Here is a 13,894-nt window from a genome sequence, read left to right as displayed (position 1 = left end):
CTGAAATTGCCGCGATCTGTTATTGCGCAGATTACTGTATTAACAAAGGGTATACCGGACGGACTGTGAGAATTTATTCTGACAGTCAGGCTGCCCTGAACGCTCTGAACCAGTGTCAGATTACTTCTCAACTGGTGCGTAGCTGCCTCGACCTGCTAGCGCGACTGGCATCCTGCAACAGGGTTCTGCTGTACTGGGTGCCAGGGCATAGCGGATATTATGGCAATGAGCAAGCCGATAGATTTGCGAAAAGGGGTGCGGAGGCCAAGCTCTTGGGGCCGGAGCCGGCCGTCCCCATCCCCTACAGGCACGTCAAACGGTGTCTGCATGACAGGTTGACTGTCATACAAAATCAGCTCTGGCACAGCATGGAGGGCCAGAGACAGACAAAGTTGTTTGTCGATGGTCCCTGCAGGTCTCGTGCTAGGGATCTAATTTCGCTCGGCAGATGGGATATTAGGCTGGCCACCGGTCTTTTGACCGGGCATTGCCGGCTTAATAGGCACCTCCATCTGATGGGTTTTGCCGACGACCCTCTCTGTAGGTCGTGTCAGGAGAAGGAAGAAACATCCGCCCACGTACTTTGCGAGTGCGACTACTTCGCCTCGCTTAGATTAGAATATTTTGATTCACACACCCTGGAACCCTCGAGGGTCTCCTCTCTCACGGTGGAGCGAATTCTTCGCTACGCTGCAGCTACAGGCCTATTCAAGGCCTGATTACGAGGATGCACAATATGCCTTTGGCATCGGTGCTAGGGCGCGTACCCTAATCATCAACAATAATATTTAAACTTAGAATTAACCTTTTAGCTAATTAAATATACAAGTTGCAAGAGCGACGCAGTTAAGCCGTGCCAGTCTGCCAGAAATGCAGAAGGATTTTGTAGTACAGTCATTTTAGCCCAAAAATAGAGGGAACCCGCAACAAATTGAAACAAAGCTGAAAATTTCAGATCTTATAGATTTTTGGGCGCTCTTTAACGTGGTGTGGTCTCCCACACTCTCCCATTGGAGGAATTTCCGCCATATTGGAAAATGGCGGACAAAATCCAGAAAACGTTTAATAACTCCGGTTCTACTTAACCGATTAACACGTAATTAGGCTTTAATTGTAGATCATCTTAAAACACATAGTTCACTTCTTAAGATATTTTGTCCTACAACTAACCGGAAGTTCACAATCTGACTCTGAATATTAGCCTCATATAAAAATGGGAATTTAAAGCATTTTATGGTTTCCATGTTCAGAATACATTTCCAAAATCGAGAAAAAGTTTAATAACTCTGGTTCTACTAACCCGATTAACAAGTTATTAGGCTTCAATTGTAGATTACTTTCCAACACATAATTCATCCTAAAGATATGTTGGTTTACAACTAACCGGAAGTTCACAATCCAGCCCGGAAGGTAAGGCAAATCTAATTTTTGAGTATTTCGAAACGGTTAATAGCAAAATAAATGCAAAGAGTGTTTTAAACCTAAAATATATTATTCCCATTATATTTTTACCTCTTTAAGTGACGATGACGTCACGGAGAGGTATTATACTGGACTTGTGTGCGGGGGGGGGTGTCTGTCTGTCTGTGTGTCGGTCACCGCGTCCGCAGTTGGCAAATCGGAGCAAACGTGTTCGCAGTAATTTTTGGCTTCTACTCCCAACGTTAGGATCAAGAAGTGCGTGGCGATCGGCTAGGGTTACGAGAAACGTCTAGCCTCCCAATTGTAGGGCTTCAACCAAAGGTTCATGCAATTGCGGATTTCTTATCATTTATTGTGAATCAATCGCCTTATATACCCAAAATTTCGAAAAATTGTTAAAGAGGCATACGCTAGAATTCAAACGTCAACAATAGCTATATGTTTAAAATTATTTTAGGAATTAAGTTTCTTAAAACGACTTCAGTAGAATTACGTTAAACTACTAACGTCTAAAATAATTAATATCAGTTACATTTTCTTAATTCTTTAAGAATAACATCTTAATTGCGTCTCGTATCGGAGAGGTTTATTTTGGTTTACCAATTGTATATTAGTATATTTATCAATATTGGTTAAGCTTAAGATTAATCATAGTCCTCTACTTGAGGTTGAGCCACAAAATCTCTATGTTCATTTGAACAAGATACTCCCTAGCATTGTCTACAAATTGAAGAACAGAATGGACCAGTTTTCACATTTTAAGTCACAGACTTCCTTGCATATACGAGGGATCATCTGCAGAAGCTCAGCTGGAGCAGGTTGTGCAGTGGTAACGATTGGTTTCAGTTCAGATCCTACTTGTCTCCAACCCCATTCTCTAGCATTTAGGCTGCTTCCAAGCCACGTTTGAACTTTGGGATAAACTACTTGAATGCTGCTTTGCTGCCGCACTTGTTGGTGGAAGAGAAGCTAATTCAAAAGCTCAATTCCACAATCTTCATTTAAAGTATACACTTGGTTATGTCAACTTTGTTTCACACGCTTTAACTCAACTTTAGCCGTATTGACAAGTTTGGGCGAACAATGGTATATATTAAAACATTAAGTTTTATGATGGTACAAAGGCTGTTTTACCCTTTCCCGTACTATACATTATAGCTCTTGTCAGAAAAGAAACAAAATTTGTCAGTAATAGGAACTATATGTTTAATTTTGGAAACGTATTCTGAAAATAGAAACCATAAATGCTTTAAATCCCCATTTTTTATACAGGGTGTTTGTGAAAGGTCCATCAATAATGAAAGGGCGTATTTATTGGGCCATTTTGAGTCGAAAATGTTCTATGACATTTTTCCGTTCGGGCCACTGTTTTCAAGTTATGATTGGAGTAATTTACGGATGACCCCTTAAATTTAATTAAGAAATTGAAAGACAGCGCTAATTTAATGAAGGGGTCATCCCTAAAATATTCAAATCATAACTCGAAAACCGTGGCTCGGAAGGCAAAATGTCATAGAACATTTTCGACTCAAAATGGCCCAATAAATACGCCCTTTCATTATTGATGGACTTTTCACAAACACCCTGTATGAGGCTAATCTTCAGGGTCAGATTGTGAACTTCCGGTTAGTTGTAGGACAAACTATCTTAAGAGGTGAATTATGTGTATGAAGGTGATCTACAATTGAAGCCTAATTACGTGTTAATCGGTTAAGTAGAACCGGAGTTATTAAACGTTTTCTCGATTTTGTCCGCCATTTTCCAATATGGCGGAAATTCCTCCAATGGGAGAGTGTGGGAGACCACACCACGTTAAAGAGCGCCCAAAAATCTATAAGATCTGAAATTTTCAGCTTTGTTTCAATTTGTTGCGGGTTAAAACCTATTTTTCCTGTACTATTGGCCACACTAACGGCGGCCTCTATTTTCTATTCTCGCAATACTATATATTAATACTTGTTAGCTCTATCTATCCTTGTCGAAACGTCATCGATGACGTAGGGGCGCACACTATGTATACAGAAAATAAATTACCATAAGTTACCGACAGAACGGTATCATTTGAGGGGTGGCCATTCATGATATCCCCAACGCTACCCGCAAAATCCAACTTAAGAAATCCGAAATCAATAACAGAATCCGAAATCAGGAAAGAAATCAAACGTATTTTTGCTGATTTCAAAATCCCATAAAAATCCGAAATCAGTCAAAAAAATCAAAAAATCAGTAAAAAAAATCACAAAATCAGTAAAAAATCACAAATCAGTGAAGCAATCACGAAATCCATTATAAAATTCACGAAATAAAAAACCAGAAAAATCGCAAAATCCGAGGAAATCACGAGAAATACCTTAAAATTCAACGAAATAAATTGAAATATCGCAAAATCCGTTGAAAAATCTCAAAATTGACCAAATCCATTGGATTTTCTCGAATTCTGAGATCAAAGTCCGTCGAAATCAAATAAAATCCAACGAAATCCACAGTAATCAAATTGGATTTCGAAATACCGTACACTTTTTCCAAATCGTCCAAATCCTCGGTAATATTATATTTCCCACAATTTTAATCTAGAATTTACCAGGTAATTCAACGGTAACTTACAGGAAATTTATCGGGTAGTTCATCAGCAATTTATAGGTAATTTACCAGGTAGATTACCGGTTTTAGCCTCTTCTCTAATCCATAAGCTATAATCATTGAGCAGAATTATATAAGAAAATTGGGTGCTGGCCTTTCATTCCAATTATTTAATCCAGATTTTCTTTAGTTGTAAGTCGCAGTTATGCGTATAACCAGAAGTGGTATGAGACTATACTACTTCTGGTATAACGCGACTAACGCATCCCGTGATCTGCGCTTTCTGTTAACCACTCTCCACTTTCATAAATTATGTATAATGTTGAAATATAAACAAATAAGAAAGTTTGACTTAATTATATAACCTAAAGAGAGTTACATATTTATTCTTGAGCGGCAAATTAAACCCGGAGAACCAGATCAATAATTTTGCTACCCAACATTAAAAGAGTTAGTCACTAGAAAGTTTGACCAGGGAAAAAATCGGTTTTCTACGAGAATGTTTACCCTTTCTGAGGTTGAATTCTTTACTATAGTTAACCTCATATTACAAAGCATATAAAGATCGTTATGTTTGGTTGGTTTTTCGGTAAAAGTTTGTTTAGCTTAAGGCAATTTGTTCACGTAATTATATAGTTAAAATGGCGTGCAGAATAATTCTTACAAAACTTTGCGAAGAAAACTCGATATCAGAAGACAAAACTTATTATCGTTTGTGTGCTTCAATTTATGGTTTTATGAAACTTATTGGCCGTTGCTTATTTATATCTACTTTTACTATATAAATCAAAAATTAAAAATACCGACATAATTTTTCTGTCTGCCCAAAACCAAAGACGTTAGACGCTCATTTTAGCTTCCATTAATGTCACATTAAAATCCTCGTAGGCACCTACCGTCCTTATCCATGAACACTATGTGACTGCAAGGATTTATGAAATGATTCAAATTATCTAAGTTATTCTCAAAATTTCAAATATTTCTTTATAATATTATTGGATTTTGAATTGGGTTCGAGTAAACAAATATTGCTTGTCGGGTATCCGAGGGTAGGGGTGTGCCCAAACTGTTTCCGGGTTGTCGGATACAAGTAGAGTATTAAGTTAGAAGAAATATCGATCGGGTAAAATCAAGAACGGATTCATGCTCATAAGAACATAGGGCACGAGATATTCTGTCCCCGTCCTAGCATACTTGGTGTAGGTTCGCGTCACTTTATTCCGCCATCTATGACGGTCTGCCGCAACTATATAGATTATATAAAAAAGACTTGGTTTGCCCAAGCCTTAAAAACAAAACGATAAGGGTTTTTCCAGTTGTCTGAAGCGCGGATATTTTTTTTCCTATTGAATTTTAAAGACAATCCGTATTTTACTACTCTTTAGAATTTAATTCAATCACCTGATTTTACTGCTAATGGATTAGTTTCCTATAAATTAATTGAAATAAAAAATTACTTATCTCAGATTTTTCAAGAACAATTCCATTTTCCTGAAACATTTTATCATGAAATCTTTTCTTTTCAATGGAGAACGTACTTTAACTTTCAAATAATACTCTCATTAATAATGTATTATATGCGGTCTTTTCGAATACAAAAGGGGGCTGTTATCACCTTTCTTATATTTGATAAAGGTGTTCGTTTCTTCTTTAAGCACAATCACAATTATTGAACTGTGCATATCAGTACTTGTGGGGAAAATTTTAGAAGTATTGGTTTAGTTGCTATTTAGTTGACAACATTATGAAAACTTGATGTGTTTAAAACCTTTTGAAAGGAAAATTCTCGGAAATTAAAATAGAAACAGCTAATTTGATTAAATTTACACGATATCCCTCAAAATAATAAATGCATGATAAAATGTTTCAGGAAAATGGAATTGTTGTTGAAAAATCTGAGATAAGTAATTTTTCATTTCAATTAATTTATAGGAAACTAATCCATTAGCAGTAAAATCAGGTGATTGAATTAAATTCTAAAGAGTAGTAAAAAACGGATTGTCTTTAAAATTCAATAGGAAAAAAAATATCCGCGCTTCAGACAACTGGAAAAACCCTTATCGTTTTGTTTTTAAGGCTTGGGCAAACCAAGACTTTTTTATATAATATCTGTTCCTTCAGCCTTAATTTGTATTAATCTATTATAAAAATAATAATATGCTTGTCAAACTTCATTAATTCGATGTTCCAGTAAGATGTTCGTGAGCATATTGGCTCACTCCAAGTGCCTCTCATTATTTTATGGGAAAGATTAAAATTTTAAATCATTTAGCAGGGGAGTGGTAAATTAATTCACCATAGATAGGCGGGTGGTAACTTATTTCATATAAAAGGCGGTTGGTGACTCAATTAAGTTTAGTTGACCTTTTTGTATAGATTTAGAAAAAAAGTTATTTCTAAACTACGCGCCAGCACGGGCACATTTCATTGAAAGTTTGTTGTTAGAGAGTATAGACGCCAGTATACCGAACTAAGTTCGGTATACAGGCGTCAGCTATATGGTGGTACTGTGAGGAGGAGGGGGTCATTTCTCCCCCCTTTTCGTTCTTCTCTCTAGTCGTGCCTGGGGGGGTTGCAAGGGGGAATTGATGACGTCACGTGATGTTGTTGGCGGGAAATTTGAATTTATAGGGTTTTTTTTATCGTGTATTGGTATGACGTCACGTAATTTATTGGTGTTGAAGGCATTCAGTGTCCATAGTGTTATTAATTTGGTGTATCTTTAGGATATTGTGTACATTTAGGGGATGATTTATTGGTAATTCTATAGGTTCTGTAGACCCTTTCTATACCAACCCTGCCGGTAATGTTATTCATTGTTTGTATGTATGCTTATGTTATTCTTATATTAAAGAACTAGTTTTAATTGAGATATGGTTTACATTGCAAAAGGTACAAACTAAACTATGGTGATGTTCTAGGTGTACTCATGTTTTGTATTGTTATTATCTGGGTGTATCTTTAGGATATTGTGTACATTTAGGGTATGATTTATTGGTAATTCTATAGGTTCAGTAGACCCTTTCTAAACGCACCCCTCCCGTAAAGTTATTATTATTAAGGTATCTCCATGTATGATTATGTTATATTAAAGAACTATAGATTTAAGTGATATAGGGTTTGCATTGCAAAAGATACCAATTAAGCTACGACGAAGGTCTAGGTGTACTCATGTTTTGTATTGTTATTATTAGGTGTATCTTTAGGATATTACGTTCATTTAGGGCATGATTTATATATGTTCAGTAGGCCCTTTCTACACCCGCCCTTCTAGTAGTGTTGTTCTTTGTACGATTTTGAGATCTCTCCATGTAGGCTTATGTTATACTAAAGAACCGGTTTTAAATGAGATATGGTTTACATTGAAAAAGGGTACAAAGTACACGCGGATCTAAGTGTTCTCCTGTTTTGTGTATTGGTTATCAAGTTACTATGTTAAAACAATAGTACACTTTAGTATCATAAAGGGAAATTACGGCAGTTTTTGCACCGTTTGGTAGTTGATTAGAAGTTAAAATGAAGCAGTACTGCTAAAAAACTCAGAACATAAGGATTACATTAGTTTTAATACGAATTTGGACAATAAGTACAATTACTGGAGTTAAAATGCGAAATATTACTAAAAATCTCAGAACATAAGGATTACATAGAATACATGGTAAATAAGCACAATACTAGTTATTAAATTAAAAATCCTCATAGGATTGACTGAAAAATATATATTTTCCTACGCGCTAAAATATTTATACACGTAATCATTGCTAAAAAACATCATTAGAAAATACGAATTACAATGGTTTTGATATCAAACAAATTCACTAAAATGCAAAATTAATACTACTTCAAAAAAAATGGTAGTACAGCATGATGAATCACATATAGTTGCATAAGCATATGCCATCATCGAAAGTATAGCAATATTACTGCATGCGAGATTATTAAGTACCTTCATAGAAAATATAGCAATACTACTTTTTAATATGATTTAAAGTCTACAATGGTTATTATACGATTTTAGAACAAATATTAGGCTAATTATTAAACTAAAATGTTCACAGGATTGACGAAAAAATATATTTTTTCTGACGCGTTATACACGCTAAAAACCTTACTATAATTATCATCAAAAAACAAAAATTACACTTATACAAATTCAATACTAGTTTTTAAACTAAAGTGTTAATATATACTAATTTAAAAAAGCTCACTAAATGCAAAAAATATTACCAAAAAAAGCTCCGTATTCGTTAAAATATTGTTTCATGTTGCTAGTTGAAATACGTTAATATTACTATAAATAATGCTTGAGATACTAATTAAAATACTGATACTGGGTATCTAAAATAAATACGAGTAACTTATGTGGAAAATGTCAAGGATTCTAGTTAATATAACCGTATGGGGTAGTTTTATAGTCAGATATCATTCTAACTTTATACGACCTGATATGTTTTGGTCTGGTTGATCGTGATCAGAGTGTGATCTTGTAGACGTCTGATTTGAGGGCCAATAGGGACTTGAACCGAGTTCTGTATAGGTTCACCTTCATTGTTTACGCCTAGTAGGTTCTTCATTGTTTCAAAATTTATATATTTTTCAGTAGAGGCATTTAAATAAAATCCTTTAACTTTGATAATGGAAGTTTTAGTGCCTGTTTTAGGGTCGAGAATGTCCATAGAATAGTTCTTTGGTCCAGCACTCCCCCATTCACAAATATAGGCATCTGGTCCATAGGATTCTAATTCATTTTTGAGCTCCCCTAAATAATCGCCTGTGGGTAGCAAATGAGCGCCGTCTAGCGAAAGGTACACTAAACTATCCGTGTCATAATAAAAACAAAGGTCACCGACCTTTTCAAGATGTTTTATAGCGATTTCCACTGACTGCTCCAAAGAGTGCTCTCAGTGTCAGGATGACGTAACTGCCCTCAGCGAGTTTTGGAGAGAATAGTTTCGTCAGTGGAACACGATCGAGAGGTCAGAGCGCGCTCTGAATAATCAAAATTGGCGCCGGAGACGAAATTGCAATAAAGTGTGTATATCTTGACGCAAATGGGCCGAAACCAATTAATAGAATTAACATTTCAATTAATTTTCAAAAAATCTATTTTGAATAATGATCGACAACGTCTCTGATATAATTATTGGTTTTAGCAAGAGGCGTAATATCTTTAAAGTAATGATAAAACCTCGTATTCTTCATCTTCAGAACTTTAAGAAGATGATTCCAGAAATAAATAAGCATAAGCGAGAGCCTGTCTTCTATGAGATACCCCATGGTCCGCCATTTTAATTTTATTACGTCATACTCGAGCACCGTCGCTCCGTCGAATTTTTCAGAGCACGAAAGAGCAATTCTCGGGCAGTTTTTGGGGTCAGTGGAAAACGCGATTCTGGGCGAGTGTTGCACTCGTGTTCCCAGTGGCGGACGAAAACGCGCCGAGAGTGCACTTAGAGTGCTCTAGTGCAGTCAGTGGAAATCGCTATTAGTAAATGTAATCGCGCCATAGCTGTTGTGTAACAAGCGATAACTACGTTTGTGTGTTTGTGCACAATCTCGTTTTCTAGAATGTGTTCGTACTTTACTAGTATGGTGTTTTCGTTGATTGTTAGTAAACTTTTAACCTCCAAGTCGGGATTTAATATTAATCCATACAATTTGTTGACATCTTTGATTATTTCGGTAGAGGTGTGCCTTGTTTTCTGGCCAAATTTGCCCCAAAAAGAGTTGAGCATAAGTTTGCTAAGACATCTGAGACCTTCATTTTTCTCTACTTTAGTGCTATCCAGTTCTACACCCTCTTCGTCTTTGAAACTTTTGACATAGTTCTCCTTATCTTCTTGAGTCTGGCAATCTGCTGGAAAGCCGCTAGCTAGGGTTTTATACTCTAAAAAGGTATAAACATAATCTTTAAACAGTCCTCCCTGTTTTGTTTTGGGGTCGTATTGAGTCACTTTGTATGACCAAGCCTCGTACATTCGTGTGATTGTGTAACCATTCTCTACTGCATGACGTAACTCGTCGACTACCCATGTACCTCTCAATTCTCTTTTTTTCAGGAGTATGTTCACAATCACCTTGAAACGGGGTTTTACAACAGGTGTAGCATAATGGAAATGTTAATTTTCCATTAATACGAGCGGGCAGAACGGGATGAACTAGGTTTTGGGCCGGTAATACGTCGCATTTTAGAAGACCATCGAACGAAAATATGTCTGGAAAGTTGTCTAATATGATTTCAGGATGTCCTATAGGTATCTTGGAGGTTTTGTTAATGAAAGGGTATAAACTTGTGAAATCAACGTAATGAATTCGCTCTGATCCTGTTGTTTTATGATATAGTTTTGTTGCGCAACATCTTCCACCGAAGAATGCATCACGGGGGTCTAATCTTTTTACTATTTTAGGCTTAATATCATTATATTTTAAAAACTCTATTATTTCTGGTTTATTTACTTTTTCCTTCTGCCATTCACACTCCCATTTGACATTTACTTTATAGTTGAGTGATTCTAGCTTGGTCAACACGTTCATGCTACTAATATATCTAGAATTCAAAGTTTGCGCAGGGTCTCCATGCAAAGGCTTGTTTCTGTTTAAGGCAAAGTGTATTTTACACCCATGATAGAAACACCCCCAATACTCGAATATTTCCTTGTTGATTTCACAAAATCCGTCTACTCTAAGTTTTTGGATTCTGGTTTCTTTCCCTCTAAAGGAGGATTCGATAGATATATTTCGTTTGTGCGCGGTCCACTCAAGCCACTCTATAGCCCCTATTGACTGATTTTCACTAAGTCTACAATAATTTGCCGGTATGATACCTATAGTATCGGGTTTAAGATAATTTCGGCGAAACACGTGAGAGCACACGCCAGGAAGTGTATTTGCGCCGCAATTAAATGGATCAACGTCTGTTGCTTTTAGCAGTAGTGTACGAAACGTTATACATCCTAGGAATAGTAAAATTGTGTCGTTCTCACAATAATAATTGAGTTCCTTCACAAAGTCGAAACCTTTACCTTTACTATCTTCAGAGCTATGCCATTTTAAGAAGGCATCTAAATTTTTCCTTGTAAAATATTGACAACCATAAGCTTCGATAGGGGGCAGATTAGTTTCTATAACATAGTTGGTTTCATTCTGTCTATTTACATCAAAATTATGCTCTATTACATTGAATAAAAAATGTGGAAAATACCCTTTGGCTGCGTCGGGTATACCAAAAGTAGCGGGAAACTTTGCTAAAGCTACAGGAATGAAATTATAAGAATCCAGAAATAGCAAATTAAACAATTTCATTTCTAAAATTCGAGTTCCGTTAATTTTCAAAGACGGAACGAATTTTTCATCTCTATTAATGATTTCTCGAATTAGTAACCGATTATCATAATTACTACCAAAATGTGACAGTATGACGACGTTCCTAACGGCATGCAATTTCATTAAATAATCTAAAAATAAAGCTATTGGATTTCCGCCTGAAAATTGTTGTTTACGCTTACCAAACTGACTACACATAATACAGTTAAAATTTAGGGACGTTTCATCTATACAATGCTCACTGACGGTTATACTGACTAACAGGATAGCCTGGTGTTCGTAAGCACCCGACTTTTCCTGACACACCTTAGTTTGTATACATTCTACGTCAAAGAAAATGTACATGAGGTTAGGCTGATTAGGTCTAAGTTTCTTAACGGAGGGAACTTTCAGCGGTTTGTCTGTGATAACCTGGATATAACACACGTGTTTGCTCGGCTGATATTTCTTACAGACCTGACAATAAATCTCATCACACTTATGCATTTCGGTTCTTCGAGAAAAATCAATAATATTTAAACAGTCTTTACAGTGAAAAAGACGTTCACATAGCGGTTTTTTACTGCTGGAAGATGCTAAGTGGCTTTGATAGCAGTCATCGCCTAAGAATTTTCGTAAACAAAACCCACAAGCTATCTTGGGACCTTGGCATATAGTGGGTCTCATGCAACTAAAACAAAAGTCATTACATTTATGCGATTGTATTCGCCAATAGGGTACGAGACATTTTTTCACAGAATCGGTCGTGGTTGAAGAGGGGTTTTAAATTTGTAATAACGTTATAATGGTTATTTTCATTCAATAAAAAGAGGCGAGGCCTAGTATCATAGGGATCGTTTTCGCCTAAAATCAAAACAGGGATGCTATTTTCGAATTTGTACACGAAAATCGAATATTGATTTAAATAAATTTTGAACTTTTGAAAAGACTCAGCCGTCCCACACTCACTAACCCTTACTCCTGCCTTAAGACATAGTTCTAAAGCCTCATTTCTTTGTAGTGTGCCCTTTGGATCTATTTTAGATATAGTTGCATATCGCGTTTTTAGCGTCGTGTCACCCGATGTATCGTCGGCGTAAGCTCGATGCGATATAGCAACGCAAATGCATCTGGCTAAACACAGGTTATCTGAATTGACTATACGTACAATACCTCGCCTATCTTTACAGAATAGATTAAAAGGTTTAATCCCTCGGGCTACAGAACGCCCTTGGCCCTCAGGCATTCGTACAATGCTAAATATAATTTTAACAGGACCTAGGAAAAATGATTCCATTTCGTCATCATAAAGCATAACACTAAGCTGGTCAAAAAGAATATTAGGGTCGACTTGATCTGCTCTTCTAAAGGATAATTCTAGTTCGGATCTGCAAATATTTCCGGCACTCTTTAAAGTAATTTGGATGTAATCTGTAGGCCTGTACTTACTAAGGACGCATTTCGTTACGGTACATACACTAGCGACGGGATCCTCAGTAACTCTAAGAACTACCTCTCGACCATACATGTTAAAATGTTCGTAAAATCTCTCACTTTGACCTAGTATCTCGCAAGAAGGTACGTTTTCAATAGGTGTGGACGGGTCCGTTTCTCCTCCTCCCCATTGTACACCAATTTCACCGTCAAAAATAGTCTCTTCAGATCCGTGCTCCCTCGGTAAGGTTTCGTTCAATAGTGTCTTCTCTGCGGGTTGTCCTTGATCTTTTCCGTCTAAAAATGCGGCTATCTCTTTGTCATATTGTGAGTTGTTGAAGTCGACGATTTGAGCATCCTCTTCCCGTATACCACGCTCAATTTCTTCAAATCGTTTCGCTAGGCGATCTACGTATTCCGTTCTTAAGGGACTAGGAATTAGATTCCTTAGGTTTTCCAATTCTTCTAGGGTATTACAGTCCTCTGGTACTCGTGCAACTGTTTTCATATAATCGAGTAAGTCGAGGCAAGCTCGAATAGCATTTAAGCCACCTTGTACTACGATTGGCGGTAGAGTCTGAGGTCCGTACAACGGATCTATTCGCAGATAGGCGCACAGGAAGAAATAAAACTCGTATATTGACCGTAACGGCCAAGGTCTATTTATAGTCAGTTCGTTCAAAGTTGTACGGAGAGTTTCAGGATCCATGTTTATCTTTCGATGTTTGAAGATCGACTGTGTATTTTGATCATTTCCTAAGCCGCTTTTATACTAAATTTCTTAATAGACACGCCCACATTCCTCAATAATTTAACAATAGCCTGATTTATTGCCTCCTCAGTCACCAAATGTTTTCTCACAATGCATTTCTGACACACGCCTGTTAATAGTTTAGATCAAAAGAAAGTTGGATTTGCTTTATGTCAAATAAATTGTCAACAAAAGAGTGGCCTATAAATAGAATTTTGTTATAAACACCGCAAATAAGGGACAATTTTATTGGGGTAATAAATGAAAAACATGGTGTGTAAAAAGTTTCTAGAGATTCTCGATTGTGACAATATCCTTAGATATCTTAAAGTCTGTTAAAAGTATCTTTTGTTCCTAATTTCTCTAATAGGTCATAAAAACCATTGTACATTTTTCAAAAAAATG

The 13,894-nt window shown here is 36.5% G+C and overlaps 1 protein-coding gene across 1 annotated transcript; it reads right to left on the bottom strand.

The window, feature by feature from the left end:
* Positions 1-9,493: 9,493 nt before the first annotated feature.
* On the bottom strand, positions 9,494-13,513 carry LOC149682724 (uncharacterized). The gene is made up of 2 exons (XM_089834331.1): positions 12,782-13,513; positions 9,494-9,889 (listed from the first exon to the last, which is right to left on the bottom strand). Exons 1-2 carry the CDS (start codon positions 13,445-13,447, stop codon positions 9,875-9,877), a joined length of 681 nt encoding a protein of 226 aa, XP_089690457.1. The 5' UTR covers positions 13,448-13,513; the 3' UTR covers positions 9,494-9,874.
* Positions 13,514-13,894: the final 381 nt, after the last annotated feature.

This window comes from Phalangium opilio, unplaced genomic scaffold (genome assembly GCF_054372755.1).
Source record: "Phalangium opilio isolate 3A_F unplaced genomic scaffold, DU_Popi_V2 ptg000038l_1, whole genome shotgun sequence".
Taxonomy (NCBI): Eukaryota; Metazoa; Arthropoda; class Arachnida; order Opiliones; family Phalangiidae; genus Phalangium; species Phalangium opilio.
The sequence above is the reverse complement of the archived record's forward strand: the minus strand, read 5'-3'. Positions and strand labels throughout refer to the sequence as shown.

Coding starts and splice junctions, on each gene's coding strand:
- LOC149682724 (XM_089834331.1), bottom strand. CDS start 13,447: ATGGATCCTGAAACTCTCCGTACAACTTTGAACGAACTGACTATAAAT.